Source organism: Triturus cristatus, chromosome 3_1 (genome assembly GCF_964204655.1).
Source record: "Triturus cristatus chromosome 3_1, aTriCri1.1, whole genome shotgun sequence".
NCBI classification, from domain to species: domain Eukaryota; kingdom Metazoa; phylum Chordata; class Amphibia; order Caudata; family Salamandridae; genus Triturus; species Triturus cristatus.
Window position 1 is genome coordinate 260195924 of NC_140583.1, and position 16416 is coordinate 260212339.

At 47.2% G+C, this 16416-nt stretch overlaps 1 protein-coding gene across 1 annotated transcript in view; it reads right to left on the reverse strand.

Moving 5' to 3' along the window:
* The window catches only part of PTPN9 (protein tyrosine phosphatase non-receptor type 9), a 256693-nt gene that overhangs the window by 55552 nt on the left and 184725 nt on the right, over nucleotides 1-16416 (reverse strand). The window contains exons 10-11 of the mRNA XM_085643844.1: nucleotides 8869-8947; nucleotides 783-933 (exon numbers count right to left, since the gene is read on the reverse strand). Coding sequence (XP_085499970.1) covers nucleotides 783-933; nucleotides 8869-8947 — 230 coding nt within the window. The remainder of the gene's footprint in view (nucleotides 1-782; nucleotides 934-8868; nucleotides 8948-16416) is intronic.

Genomic DNA, 16416 nt, shown 5'->3' on the forward strand with positions numbered 1-16416 from the left:
ACTCTCTAGGCTCTATCATGTGTTCAAAGTATGAATGCATTTTTATCAGTTAAATAAATGTGATAATATAGACTTTACGACATTTATTCACAAAACTCAAAACTAACAAAGTAAATCAAGAAAGCATTGGATTTGTATAGGGATAACTACTATGAAACAAAATTGAAACAAGAAATTAGTTGATGGATACATAAGCAACATAGTGAAAGAGAGGAATTCCAGAAACATGCAGAAGGGGACATCACTGTTCATTTTGTAGAGGAAAATTAAAAAGGTGCGGAAGAAATAATGTGGTTACTTATTGAATGATAATGAAAGCTTGTATGGTGGAAGGCATGGAGTGCCTGAAGGATGATAAAATGCTGGAGTCGTTTGCAAGATGGAAACATTTTAAGAGAAGGACAACATTATTTCAGGAACATATGATGTATTTTTTTTTTTTAAATGGAAGATTGTGTTGTGATCAGAGCAGCAAAAAATTTCCATTTCTTAAGTGTGGCCCAGCTGGCGCGCAATAAGTCAGCATAAAGACCTATACCCTTATTCTGACTCAATCTCTTTTGTTGTAACATATCCTTTCTTGTCAAACTTTCACAACGCAGGGTTTTACAATCTCTACCAGTCTTACAATCAATGCCATTCTACCCAGTTCGTGCACAATGAGTCGTGCAGGCATTCCCAAACCTCATGCCGAGCAAAACTCCATTGTCAGTGACCCTTACCACCAAACACAAAGATCTCCCCCAACAGCAAAGAAGTTTCTACTCCAACTATCTCCTTACTTCAGCGTTGCTCAGCTCGAACGTGGTCCTCTTGTAATGCTTGAAACTCTCGATCCCCAGGTTGTTCACGGTAATGAGTCCATATTTTCCTTTCGAGTCTGGCTCCAGTGGCCAGTACTGACCACACTTTTTCCTGCCCCCCTCTTCAACCCTACATGCACAAATAGAAAATGGAAAACATGGTGAGTGGAAAAACAAAAGACATAAGAGGAGATAAGAGAAGAAGGTATTAGCTAGTGGATGATGATTGGACTTGACATCTGAGGGTTAAACCATTGGGGACAAAAGCAACTATCAGACAACACACCTTTACATCCACAGGTGAAAATGAACTATGTTCTACCATAAGGCAGCAAACAATATAACTATTGCCATGAACTTAAGTAGGTTTTAATATGGGAGCAGACTGGCCCCGATTGCCAAGTGTCAGCATTGCATCAGCCGCTAGGTGGTAAAAAGTGCATCTGAGGAAGCTGTGGACACTTGTAAATCTTTGGCAGCAAACTTTCATAATTAATCCATAAGTGGGACTGGAAATCTGTAGTGGCCCGGCTGACCCAGCTGTTCCCTTTTGTTTGAATTTCAGACATATAATACATTCTATGAAAAAGCAAATTTCTTTTAAATAGCAAAACTAAAATATCAATCACAGCTATGCGAGTATCTCCTACACAACATAGGAAGTGCATTATTTTGCAAGCACACATTTCTATAGAGCAACTATCAGTGCAGAGCAGTGTCTAAAAGAACGAGTTACTTACCTTCGGTAACAATGTATCTGGTAGAGACTATTCTAGCCGCAGATTCCTTCACATGGAATTATCCCCAGGCGCGAGACTGGATCCGGAAAACTTTTTGCCCAGCATCCCTGCGCGCCGGGGTTACGGCATCACGTGGCTCCGCCCAGGTGTCGACCGCACACGTGACGTCAGCGAGATCGCATAAGTCCCACCCCAGCGTGCCTACGTCAGTTTTCTTCAGAGAACTTTTACGCGCCACAACGCGGAGTCAGCAGACAAAACTGTGAGACTATAGGAACAGTGTGCGAAAGAGCAGCAAAAGAGAATGGTGAGGAACACCACCATAAAGAGCAGCACCCGGCACTGCAGTACCCAAAGACAGGGAAAGAATAAAGAACAGGGCAGGAACCCTGCCAGTACAGAGACAGCCCCTCCCCTGAGACAAGGGACATATGTAAAAATGGCACGACAACATGCAACAGGACTACAACCCCAACCAAAGACAAGGAAGGGGAACCAGTCTGGGACACACAGTGAACGACAAAACTCCAAGATATCCCCATCACAGAGTGCGACAACCCTCATCAGGAACAAGGGCAGAGGCACAGCCAAAAGATCCCAACCTCAAGGGTCGCAAAGAGCCAGGAGTACTAACAACCCGATCCTCCCATGTGACAACTTTGAGGAAAAGGTGAACAGGTGAACAGCCCGACAAAAAGAGGGAAAGAATGAACTCATAGAAGACACTGCCTCCCACAGGTAATCGAGTGCAAAAGACCAAACACAAGCCCTCGCAGAACAGAGAGGAAGGGCGGGCCATGAAGGAATCTGCGGCTAGAATCGTCTCTACCTGATACATTGTTACCGAAGATAAGTAACTCGTCCATCTGATAAAGACTACTAGCCGCAGATTCCGTCACGTAGAATACATACCCTAGCCATACCCAAGGGGAAGGATGGTCTGCGAGAGGACCTCACCCACCGGGGCAGGACAGAGGACCGCCCGGGGGCAGAGTCCAAACAGGACGAGGAGCCCCGCCACCCCCCCGGCAAGGGGAAACGAAGTGAAGAAGATAGCCAGTCCCCACTCAGCAGAGGAAACAAGGAAAGGCGCAAAGAGGCCAAACACCCAACGCTCACGTGAAGCAACAAAACCTCCGCCCAAGGCCAAGTCAAGGAAAGGAGCACTGAAGGAGAAGAACAACCTAGAGACTTCAAGGAGAAGAGGAAGAGCAGAGGCAATCCCAGACAGGATGGCGCCGGCGGCAAGGAGCAGGCGGAGCTGGAAAAGGGAACTCAAGGTCACCCAGGAAGAATCGTCCAACACCCCACAGGGGCCAACTGCGCCCGCAAGAGGGTCCAGAAGTCAGGGACCATCCCCCCACCGGGAGAAAGCCGAGTGCAAGGCCCACTGGAACCAGCAGAGAAGGCAGGATGACAGTCCCACTAAAGCCCCAAAAAGGCACAACAGTGCAGAAAGAACAAGAGGGCGGCACTGGCAAGCTCTGCCAGACGCCAGGGACACCACAGAACGAACACTCAAAGCAAAAAGGCGAAGAAGAAGGTTGCATTTGCAACATACCATAACGCCACAAAGAGCAGAAGCCCGCAGGCGACCTCGACTCTCCAGCACATACCAGGGCTATATAACAGCCAACCCTGCCCCACATGGGGCATGTCAGATCCCAAGACATGGGAGCCTCTTAGGAAGAAACTTCCACAGCAGAGGACAACAAAAAAGACCTGCGGTAAAAAAAAACGCAGGAGCCAGAGGGGAACGAGAAGGCCCAATCTCAGGCCCAGCATGGTGTGAAAAACCCAAAGGAAAAACACACAGTCAAAAAGGGCTGGCCAGCAGCCAACAGAACCACAACCTCAGCCAGACAACCAGGGCGACCCGCCCCAACAGAAGAACAGCTCCAAGAACCAGAGCAACACGCAGGTCACTGAGGAGGAGAAGAAGAAGGAGGGGGAGGAGGAGGAGGACAAAGCCCCGCCAAGAACCTCTGGATGGCTGAGTCCGCAGGGGCATGGAACAAAAGAGCACCATCGAAGGGAAGGTCCACCAGCCGTTCACGAACATTCTCCGGGAACACACTGTCCCGAAGCCAGGCATGGCGACGAAGGGCAACCGAAGAAGCCATGGCACGACCCAACACCTCCGAGATGTCCAGAGCGGCGCGAAGGATAAACGCTGCCAGCTCCCGACCATCCAAGACATGATGTCTCAAATCCACACAAGCACCTCCTGAGAAGCATAAGGGACTCCGCCGAGTCCCACAAGCAAGAAGTGGCCCTAGTCAAAACACACAGTGTGTTAAGGGACCGCAGAGCCTCACTGGTTGAGGTAAAAATATTGCGCCCCCCAAGAGTCCAGCCAGCGGGCCTCCCGTGAAGGGGGAGACAACAGTAGCGGCAAACCAGGAAAGGCAGACTGTAAAAGGGGGCCTCTGGTCGAAGGGTGAAGAGAAAGGCACACCGGATCACGCGGTGCCGGATGGTGGTGGTGCAGAAGGTGCTGGGGCACCGGGTCCCGTGTGGTGGGACGGCCCCAAGTCCCCAAGAGAGAAGAGTGGAGTGAACCCTCTAAGGGAAGCAACAGTTCCCTACCACCAGAGCCCTGATGGAGAACCTCCAGAAGATGATCTGCGGGAAAATGGGTAGCTGGATCACCCATGCGCAAAACTTCCACGGCCGTGGAAACAGCGTGGGCGAAAGCCGCACCCACCTCCGTTGGGCCCCGCGGAGGGAAAAGCAGCTCCTCGTTAGGTGACGGCTGCAAGCTAAGGCGGCCATCCCCCAAGCCAACCAGAGGAAGGAATGGCCAAGGCCAAAAGGAAGGAAGAGGGACATAAGAATGGAGGACTTGCGGCTCCTCCGGCGTAGACCGCGGTCGTGGAGATGGCGTCGGGGAAAAAGCCACGACACGGTGGCCCGTCTCCGGCGAGATTGACACCAGCAACCGCCGAACCTCTGGGGAAGAGGAGGCATCCGAAGACGAGTCAACGACCCCACATCGGCCCGACGCCGAAGAGTCTGCAACGTGAGGCAGGACACCGTCACCGACTGGCGCCGGAGGAGATGCCGAGGCGACTTCCGACACAGCATATGGCGCAGGAGACCGGAGCAGGAACGGCGCCGACCTGACCCCCGACGAGGCAGCCGCTTGCACGGAGGGACGAGAAGGGTCCAGGGAGGGATGAGGAGACCCCCGCCGGCCGCGACTCGTGACAGGGCGAGATGGACCCTCCGCCGACCCCTGTGGCGCAGCCAGGACCAGTAGCTGCTGGCACCATAGTGGCGTCACCTCGGCCTCGGACAAGGTCGCCACCCGTCCCGAGGACCGAGAGGGGCTCGGGCGGGAAGGGCCCTCCGCCGACCCCTGCGGCGCCGCCAGGGCCAGCAGCCGCCAGCACCGTGGCGGCGTCACCTCGACCTCGGACAAGGCTGCCGAGGACCGAGAAGGGCTCGGGGGTGCGATGTGAGCCCCGGCGACCTCCCGCGACACCACAGGGACTCCCGTGGGAGTTTGCGGAGAAGCAGAGGCACCGTGGTCCAAATTTGGGACCCCCGAAGGGCCGTACTCCAACAGCACCACATCCTCCGAGCCTGGATCCATAACAGTGGGCGCTGCCAGAAAGGGCCCCGCACACTGCAAGGGTTCCGCTGACGTCCCAGGAGGGGAAGGAGGAGGAGGAGAAGCCAGCGAGACCTGCAAAGCCGCCGCATATGTCTCCATCTGGGCTGTGGATGCCCCCATGCCGGGAAACGGCGGATAAGGGGACGACACGCGGGGCCGCACCACCCGCGGAGAGCCCATGCCCCCGACAGGCCGGAACCCGACCCTCGGGGACAAACTGTGACACTTACCAAGAGGTGAGCGGCGCACTTGCAACCTAGGAGAAGATAGAAGCCAGCGAGGGAAGCCGCGGGTCCGAGAACACTCCTCAGAGGCCGGCTGAGATGATAACGCCGACCTGGACACCCGAGCCGACATACTTCGGCTTCATCTGCTGGCATGCCTAACTATCAGTGGAGTCGTGGTGCTCCCCCAAACACCACATACAGATGGGGTGAGGATCCGTCGCCAACATGAGGCGGCGACACGACTAACAAGTTTTAAAGCCCGAAGGCATTCGCACACTGTTCCCACACACGAAGCAATAGAAGAGGGGAAAGGCCTAAACAGGCCCAGAGCACAAGCCGGATCCGCGTTGCACGCGGAAAAGGAAAAAACTGACATAGGCGCACCGGGGTGGGACTTATGTGACCTCCCTGACGTCACGTGTGCAGACAACGCCTGGGCGGAGCCGCGTGATGCCGTCCCCCCCGGCGCGCAGGGATGCTGGGTAAAAAGTTTTCCGGATCCAGTTTCATGCCTGGGGATAATTCTACGTGAAGGAATCTGCGGCTAGTAGTCTCTATCAGATCTGAGTATTTGTAACACATTACACAGAGATGCCATCGACACACAATACACCTTTAAACAGCTTGGAGTTGATGGCCAATAATTACTGCTTTCCGCATCATCTAATAGTTGTTTAACCACACAATACAGCACAATACTGAGTATTCATCAACTGAACAAGGGTCGACCCTAAATGGGTAAAGTGACTTTAAATAGGAATTAATATCCGGTCTGACTAACAGTTGCAAGCATATAATAAATTAGATGTCAGAAGTCTGAGTGCTACCCAATAAAAGCAATTCAGATGTAGCTTTCTTGACTACATTGTGTACAATGTCGTATAGGGCATGAACCCTTGACATATAATCCTTGCATCATGCATTCTAGGGCACACAGCCCTTACAAATACCCAGCTCACTTGAGAAACATATGGCATGCATGCCAATGAACTTCAAGGACAGGAACAATACGTACCTTCAATGTACATCTTCAATAGGACTTCACACTACCAACAGACAAGCCGTTTAAGTGCCAATGCTGCCAACCAGGTGTTTTGTGTTTTCATCTGCATTCAACTGTACCAGCTAGTCAACACCCTGTGTATGTACCACGAACTATTGGTCCACCCTGTGCTTTACTGGGATCCTTTTGCTATTTTCAATTCATAATTCCTGGTTCAGGAGCCAAGAATTTATACCCAAATCTGTTCAGAGAGTTCCACAGATGATTGGACTGATAGATGTGTTGTAAGCCCAAATGTTTAATATAAATGAGATATGGTCTGCTTGTCTGACTTCTGAAGGCCAGTTTTTACCTTTTTCTTGGCCCTTGTTCTCCCAATACTTCAGTACTTGGCTCTACCTTCGTCCTGCTACCACTCTAACTAGCTGCTCTCTGATGGGATTGGTTCACTTCTTGTTGTCAACTCTAACTGGCCTCAGTAGCCTTAGAAGTTTCTTTATAATATTGGCTTCTAACTACAACTGAATGGGCTTTCATTTTGGTAAAACTTATCTGTGGATTTTGCTTTAACATGGTAAAGTGACTATTAAAAGGGATCACCCATACCTTGGGGTCCGTATCTCTTGGATAAAAGAGAAATTGTCATTTACTGTTAAACAATATCCTGTCGACTGTTCAAATTGTTACGAATATCTTGTATCAAAAGGTGGGGAGAGAACTGACGGGGCATTTAAGGGGATAATAAGAGAATAATAAGTTGTACAGCACTGTATTATGTACTAAGTCTTCCAAAGTTTTGTTCCTGTGTTGGCAGTAGTAAGTGTGAATCCTGAAGCTGACTACTCACTATCAAAATGTTTTTATTCCTGTCCCATTTTGAAAGCCAATGGTTGTTTTAAAGTGTAGCACAAAATGTTTTTTAGACGCTTTTAGAAATACCATAAATTAAGTGCATGAATTAAGGAAGGAATAATTACTAATGATCATAGGGGAAAGGTGATCAGCCATAACTCAGGGACCTTGCTACTTCTACATCCTGCTTTAAGTACCAGACCAGGATGCCAAGTTTGCATCAAGATGCTTATCATCTCAGATTTTGGAGAAACTTTCACTGCCATTAGTCTGTTAAACAGACCTAATAAAATAATTCACCCTCCGCTCCCATGAAAGGGAAAAGGCCATCCACCCTGGGATGTACTACACCTGAAGAACGGTACAGAACTCTACTTATCTGGAGGGTTCAGTGCATCTGGATCATGAAGGCTTCACATTTTGTGCCCAGTTCCCATCAGTAACTGGAAGATGGGATGTGGTCTTTCACCAGAGTAAGAGCAAAGGCCAGGCTGTTCAACCCTTCGATCATCACGCTTAATCCTCCTTGCAGCAAGCTCACTCACTCACTGTTGGGTCTGCTGCAAATAACACCTGCAAACACTGTAAAGTCCTCATTAGCCTCATTTCTTCAACCCCTGCTGCACTGTTCTCAAACACCTTTAGCCTCCTAAACACTCCTTTTTTTTTTTAACACAAACTTTATTGAGTTTTGTTTTTCAGGTATATTTGCCCAATATTATATCATTACTTCTGGATTGATGGACCCTGTTAACAGGGGGTTCATATTACATATATACTATGACACGAAATCTTCACATAAGATATTCAGATAATTTTGTACATAATCATAATAGTCTAACTAGAACACCGGCAAGCCTCCTAAACACTCCTTATTTATGAACCCCAGTTTTTGCCCCAGCAGACCAAACTGTCATAGGAAGGAGAGGGCTGCTAAGTTGCAATGACATAGGGAACACAGATTATGCTTGGTCCTACAACAAAGTGTAGGATTGTTGTTTGCTCTTTAATCAATTCCTCCCAGGAATATGCAGTCTCCCTAAAGGTCTTTTTTCGGGATTGTTAATGTTGAAACATACTGTTCATGGCTACTGTTTGTAAAAACGTGTGTCCTTGACTTCATCTTTACAACATCTGGTCAAGTTTATTGAACTACATTCATTCACACATTAAGTTGGGGACCCAAGTACAAACTCAACTGGTAGCACTTAAAGCAGCACATTCGCTGCAAGTTTAACCCAGGTCAGCTAGCCCTCTCTTGGTCAGCTACACTCAACAAGGTTGGCAAGCAGGATAATTCCATTTGGCACCCTTTTCCAGATAGCACCAGTTCTCTGCTAAACCTATGACCCGAAGCAGTCCATTTTCAGTTAGGGTTGTTAGAGTGAAAGGAGCAGATCATTTCCATAGGGTCCCGAGAGGATAAAGGAAGAGGTGTACTGAGATTAATAACAGAGCGCACCGTAGACTGGATTCACTCAAATGAACACTAAAATTGGACACGTCTGAGAGAGGAGATAATTATTGAGCTTAGTTTTAAAGTTCAAACTTCGGAAAACAGGAGTGGACAGGATAAGTTTCTGGCCAGGTAGCTCAGTATGTACCATACTAACTCTACACTTACCTTGTTGTCATAACTATCACCAGCACATTCTGCTCCCAGACCATGCGCCAAAAGTCAGAGTATGTGTTCTCCAGGGGCCCTATAACGTGAAAATGAAACATTTAATTGTTACAACTCTACAATCATGAACACATATACTCTACCACACACAAAAGTCTAATCAAAGCAGAACTAGGTGTATCACACCCTACCCTTGCGCACCATTAATTGTGCAAATGTGACATTCAACTCTCAGGTTGGAGCTGGTCTTCTTGTGAAGGCCTTCTAAAATGTCTTAAGTTGAAAAAGCAGCAACACAGTAATGGCAGAGATCAAAGAAGAGGTTTTTCTGCATGCAATAACAGTTGAGAAATAGAATCCAAGGGCTTAAAGGAAAGAATGTTGAAGAACTGATCTTGAGGAAGATAAGGAAAAACTGTTCTTTTCTAGAAGGACCCATTTACAAATATAAAAGCCTTTTGCCGTAAGGGGTAAGAACATAGTTTTCTCATTCATGCTGCTTTTGCACTGAGAGTGTTAACAGGGTGGTGTACCAAGGTTGACAAGCCCATTTGGGGGCTACTAAGATTAGTGTGAGGGATGTTTGTCTGAGCTTCCAAACCAGTAATGGAATTACTGGGAGAGGCGGAAAAGCGTAAGCAAATATCCCTGACCAATTCATCAATAGAACATTGCCCTTGGATGCTGGGTGTGGGATCCTGGATGAGAAGCTTGGGCATTTTGCGTTGTGTACTGTGGCAAACAGATCTATCTGTAGAAAACCCCATTTTTGAAAGTAGGAAAGAAGAACTTGGGGGTGAAGTTCCTACTCGTGTACTTGCTGCCTATGTCTGCTGAGTAGGTCTGCAATCTGATTGCCTACTCCTGGAAGGTGTTCTGCTAGGAGATAGATTTTGTTGTGTATCGCCCAATTCCAAATGCTTTGTGCAAGGTGCGACAGATAGAGTGAGTCGCTCGCTGTTTCTGTAGATAGTACATTGCTGTCATGTTGTCTGTGCCAACTAAGACAGTCATGCCTACAAGTTGGTTTGGGTGCTAGGAACACAGATAGAAGGTCCAGGTAGTTGATGTGGAGACGTTTGTGATTGTCCGACCACAGTCCCTGTACTGTGTGATGTTGAAGATGGGCACTCCAACCTGTTAACGATGCGTCTGTTGTCCGTATAGTCCGTGAAATCGGGTCTATGAAAGACCGCCCTTTTGCTACGTTTTGAGGGTTCCACCACTGCAGAGAGCAATGAGTGCGCAGCTGTCTACCAACACTAGATCAGTTAATAGATTCTGTGACTGATTCCACTGATGACATTCTTGCAGAGGACGCATGTGAAGCCTTGCATGAGGTACGTTTGGAATGCAGGATGCCATCATTTCCAGCAGTTGCATGAAGACTCTGGCTGGTAATGTTTGGTTGGGATGGAATTGTAATATTGTGGCCTGAATAATGAGAATTCTGGCTACATTGGGAGTGGCTAGAGCTGTGAGAGTGTTGAGGGAGCTCCCAGATAAGATTGCACTTGTGCCGGACACAGGTGAGACTTTTGTGCATTTATTGTGAAACCTAACTGGTGAAGTAGGTGCACTGTTGTCTGAGAGTGTAGAATATGGTTCTGGTAAGTGCCCGCTTTGACAAGCCAGTTATCCAGGTAAGGGAAGACATGTATACATTGTCTTCTGAGATGAGCAACTACTACTGCGAGACATTTGGTGAACACTCTGGGGGCTGTGATGACACCAAATGGAAGTACCTTGAACTGGTAATGTTTGCCTGCTATCACAAACCTGAGGTATTTACGATGAGCGGGATGAATTGGATATGATAGTAGGCGTCCTTTAGATCTAGTAGACATAAAGTCGCCCTGCTCCAAAAGTGGAAGTACTTGTTGAAGAGTTACCATGTGAATGTGCTCTGAAAATATGTATTTGTTTAACTCTTTGAGATCTAGAATAGGTCTCAAGGAGCCGTCCTTTTTGGGAATTAGAAAGTAAAGGGAATAAACCCATGACCCTTGGTACTTAAGTGGGACTGGTTCTATAGCCCATTTGAGTAATAAAGATTGCACTCCTTCTTGAAGCATGTGCTGGTGGTCTTGTAATATTTGTGAGATTGAGGAGGAATGTTTGTAGGATTGTTGATAAGCTCCAGGCATTAATCATGTTGGATAATTCCAAGTACCCATTTGTCTGTTATTGATTTCCAAATGGGAAGAAAGTCTTGAAGTCTTCCTCTGACAGGTGTGGAATAGTCGCAGGGAAGTGACTGTTTGCTTGAGGAAGGGTAGGTGCGAGGTATGTTGTTTTTAATCGCTAACCCAGGGACTGTTTCCCCTATAACCTCTTCTGAAAAATCCTCTTGTAAAAGAGGATTGGGAATAGCCTTTGTAGGAGGAAGTGTACTGGTCAGTGCGTGTGGACCTGGACACTCCCCTATAAAAAGAGTGTCAAAAGGAACCTCTATTGGAGGGAGATTAAAGCGCTCCCATCAATTTTGCTACATCGGTATCCTTTTTCATTTTTTCGAGCGTTAGATCAACTTCAGGGCCAAAAAGATGTTTTTTTTATCAAAGAGTATAGCCAGGATGGATTGTTGGACTTCATATCCACAACCATGGGTGTCGTCGTAGTAAGATGCTAGTATTTACTTCCCTAGCTGTGGTGTCAGATGCATCTAGAGCGCATCTGATAGAGTCATTAGAAGCTAGTTTGCCTTCCTGGACTAAATCCTGAGCCTTTGCCCTAGGCTCCTCTGGGAGAAACTGAAGTAATTGTTCCATTTCGTCCCAGTGGGCTCTATCGTATCCTGCTAGTAAGCCCTGCGTATTAGCGATATGCCATTGGTTAGCTGCTTGCGCAGCCATCCATTTACCTGAAGCATTGATAAGCTTCGATTCTTTATCTGCAGGAGGGGCATCCCCTGAAACTTGAGTTAGCCCTCTTTCTAGCATTTGGTACCACTAAAGAAAAAAGTGGTAACAAACCCTTAATAAAAATAGGATTTGTGGTGGGAACATTTATATTTTTTATATACTCTAGGAGTAAGGATTCTGGCACGGACAGGAGCTTTAAAAATATCGTCTGTGTGCCTTAACATACCCTTGAGCATAGGCAGTGTCTGACTGGACTTATGGCATCCTAGCGTGTCAAAGAGAAAATCTTCCTCTAAAGACTCTTTATGTAGCTCCACCCTGCGGTATTCTGCTGCCCTAGCAATAAGTTGTTGGTAAAACACATTGTCATCAGGTGGAGATGGCCTGGCAGGATAAAGATCTGGGTCTGTGACCTGTGGAGGATCAGTTGTGTAGTCCGTCCAAGAATCTGGTAATTGTGCATCATCAGTGTCAATTGTGTGAAAATGAGGTAGAGGAGACTGACAAGGTGTAATCTGCATTGGATCAAGCTGTGGTAGAGAGGGAAGAGGAGGAGATGGAAGTGTATGGAAAGGACTAGTGCCTACACTTTTTTTCTTGAGAGGAATTTAGCATTGGCTATCATCCTCAGAAAGCTTGTGCTTGGATGGAGTTTTAGCATGGATATGGCCTGTGTCAGGGTGAATGTACAGCTTTTTCTGTTTTGGATCCAGTTTAAGAGGTACAGTGTCTATGTTTGGATCCGGTTGTGTTGTAGGAAAGTCTTTGCTTTCGGCACCGAAGCTTTCAGACTCGAGCCAGAATGTCTTTTTGTGCCGAGGGTTTCGATTCCGAGGGATGTCTCTTAATTTTCAGTGTCGAAGGTTTCAGTTCGGAACCCATCTTGGATTTTGAGTTGGAAGATTTTGGATCGGAAGTTGCCTTTGGACGACTCGGTTCTGAGTTTCGGTGCCAAGCCATTAGAAACCTCTTCTGGGTGCCGAACTTGGCCTTGAGGCAGAGGTGGTGCTGAAGCCTTAGATTTCATAGGGACGGTGAAAGGGGGGGGAGAAGGTGTCTTCGGTATTCACTCCCCTTGTCCCTACGGCACATCATCGTCCTCATGTCGATCTGTAAGTCTGGTCCGGAGTCAGACGCAGCTGAAGCCATCTGCTCCTCTGCCGCTGATACATTATTTGCATACTCCTGCCATTTAGTGTTAGGTCCTGATGTTTGCAAGCTATTTTTCTTCGAAGAAGTCCTGCCAGTCACAAGGTAAGGGGACTCCTCCTTTTGGTGATAGTGCACATGGGCATCGACTCCATTATTAGATTGTTTAACCGCAGAGGGTGAGAATGGAGTTAGTAATTGTAGAAGAGAGATGTCCATGTGTATGTATGTAAATTGAGAACTGCAACAACTACAGGTGATCGGAGAGGTGGGTGGGCACATGTGAATCTACAGCTCTACATGACAAGAACAGATGCTTACTGGGTCAGTAACATTATCCGTTTGAGGCATGTAAGCTGTAGACCACATGCTTTGCATAGACTATAAAGCAGTATGCTCCCAGAGCAGTGGCTAACCTGTAGTTGTTATAGTAGTCTGAAACCGTGTTTTGAGTACTGCCTGGCCTACATTAGCTTGTTGCCTCGCTAACACATCTACACAATAATGTTTGGTGAATGTGTGCGGTGTAGACCATGTTGCTGCCTTACAGATGTCAGCTAGGGGAATGTTCTCCACGAAGGCCATAGAAGCCCCTATTTTGCAAGTGGAATGCGCTCTAAGGGGTATTATCAAAGTTCTCTTTGCTTTCGTATAACATGTCTGGATACATTTTACAATCCAAATAGCAATGCCGGATTTAGATATGGGATTGCCTTTGTGTGGTGGAGCAAAAGCAACAAAGAGTTGCTTTGTCTTGCAAAATTATTTTGTTCTTTCAACGTAATATAGTAGAGCTCTTCTAACATCAAGAGTGTGTAGAGCTCGTTCTGCTACAGAATCAGGTTGAGGAAAGAACACAGGTAACTCAACGGACTGGTTGATATGAAAGGCAGAAACTACTTTAGGGAGAAATTTAGGATTGGTGCGAAGAACCACTCTTGTCTCTGTGAAGCTGAAAGAAGGGCTCATGTATAGTTAATGCCTGGAGCTCACTAACTCTCCTCAGCGAAGTTATTGTGATGAGGAATGCAACCTTCCATAAGAGGAGTTGCAATTGCCACCTATGCATTGGTTCGAATGGCGGACCCATTAGCCTTGTAAGGACTATGTTTAGGTTCCACACTGGTGCAGGTGGGACTCTTGGTGATATCACTCTTTTTAACACTTCCATAAAGGCTTTACTCACTGGTACTCTGAATACAGATAAGTGTTGTCTGTTTTGTAAGTATGCAGCTACTGCTGCCAGATATAAGCTGCATAACATGCCCTGGTAGTAGGCTTTCTAGCCTCTTTTAGGATATTCATACAGTCTGGTGGTAGGTGTAAATGACCAAACTCTATGACTTCAGGAGCCAGATCGCCAGGTTAAGTTCTTTAGGATTTGGATGCCCGATTTCTCCATGGCTCTGAATGAGTAGACTGGAGGTGAGATGCAGCTTTTGGTGTGAAACATTTAACAGCTACACTGGAGTGGTGAACCAGGGTTGGCGGGCCCATGTGGGAGCAATGAGAATTAGTGTAAGGGATGTTCGCCTGAGCTTCCGAACTACCAGTGGAGTGAGTGGGAGAGGCAGAAAAGCGTAGGCAAATATCCCTGACCCGTTCATCCATTTGGCATTGCCTTTGGAGAGTGGGTGTGGGAACCTGGAGGCGAAGCTTAGGCATTTTGCGTTTTCCGCTGTGGCGAACAGGTTTATCTGAGGAAATCCCCATTGCTGAAAGTAGGGGAGGTGAACCTGAGGATGAAGTTACCACTCGTAGATTTGCTGCCTCTGTCTGCTGAGAAGGTCGGCAATCTGATTGTTTACTCCCGGAAGGTGTTTGCCAGGAGATAAATTCTGTGTTGAATGGCCCATTTCCAAATGACTTGTGCTAGGCGTGACAGTTGGAGTGTGTGTGTGTCCCCCCCCTTTTTTGGTATATAGTACATAGCTGTCATGTTGTCCATGCGGACTAGGACAGCTTTGCCTACAATGTGAGTTCGCAAGGCTTTGAGCGCTAGAAACACTGCTAGCAGCTCTAGGTGGTTTATATGGAGATTTTTGTGCTTTTGACTCCACAAACCTTGTATTGTGTGATCCTGTAAGTGAGCACCCCAGCAAGTAAGCGATGCGTCTGCCGTTAGCACTGTCTGTGGAACAGGGTCGATGAAGGGCCGCCCTTTGGATACATTTTGTGGATTCCACCACTGCAGAGAGCGATGGGTGCTGCAGTCTACCAACACTAGATCGGTTAATCAACCCAGCCACTGGCTCCACTGACTTGCCAAGCATTTTTGAAGGGGAAGCATGTGAAGTCTTGCATGGGGAACGATTATGATGCAAGAGGCCATTATTCCCAGCAGTTGCATGAAGACTCTGGCTGGTAATGAGTGGTTGGGCTGAAACTGAGTGAGTTGAGACTGAATACTGTGAATTTTGGCTGCATTGATTGAGGCTAGAGCTTTTTGAGTGTATATGGTGGCTCCCAGATAAGGCTGTGTGTTTGAAGGCTGCAGATGGGACTTCAAAGCATTCACTTTAAATACTAGTTGATGTAGTAGGTGTATTGCTGATTGAGTGTGTTGGAAACACTTCTGGTAAGTGCCGGCTTTGATGAGCCAGTTGTCCAGGTAGGGGAAGATGTGGATGTGCTGTCTTCTCAGATGAGCTGCGACTACTGCCAGGCATTTGGTAAATACACTGGGAGCAGTGGTGACTCCAAACGGTAGTACTTTGAATTGGTAATGTTGACCCGCTATCACAAAACTGAGATATTTGCGATGAGAGGGATGAATTGGAATGTGGAAATATGTGTCCTTTAAGTCTAGAGTAGACATGTAGTCGCCCTGTTGTAAAAGTGGGAGCACTTGTTGAAGTGTCACCATGTGGAAATGTTCTGACAATATGTAATAGTTCAGTTCTCTGAGGTCCAGAATAGGTCTTAATGAGCCGTCCTTTTTGGGAATTAATAAATACAGGGAGTAAAAACCTGACCCTTGCTGTTATAATGGTACTGGCTCTATGGCTCCTTTTAGCAAGAGAGACTGGGCTTCCTGTTTCAGGAGGTGCACATGTTCTGGTGACAGCTTGTGAGAACGAAGGGGAATGTTTGGTGATATGCACCAGTCAATAACCATGTTGGACAATTCCTAGCACCCATTTACCTGTTGTTATGGATTTCCAAATGGGGAGGAGTTGTAGAAGACACCCCCCGACAGGTGTTAAATGATTGGGGAAATGGTAGGCAAGTCACTGCTTTTTTGGGGAAGGGGAGTTACGGGGTGTGGAACCCTGCCCCTACCTTTGCCGTTGTTTCCTCTGTATCCTCCTCTAAAGAAGCCTTTTGTGGAGGAAGATGGATTGTTGCCTTCATACAAAGAAACATTGGTGTCTGAGGATGTGGTCTTAGACCCCCCCCCATGGTGAAAGGAGCGATGAAGGGAGCATGGTTTGAAGGAGACTGTAGGGCTCCCATAGATTTAGCTACCTAAGTGTCTTTTTTCATTTTCTCTAATGCCTGATCAACTTCAGGCCAGAAGAGATGCTCTTTATCA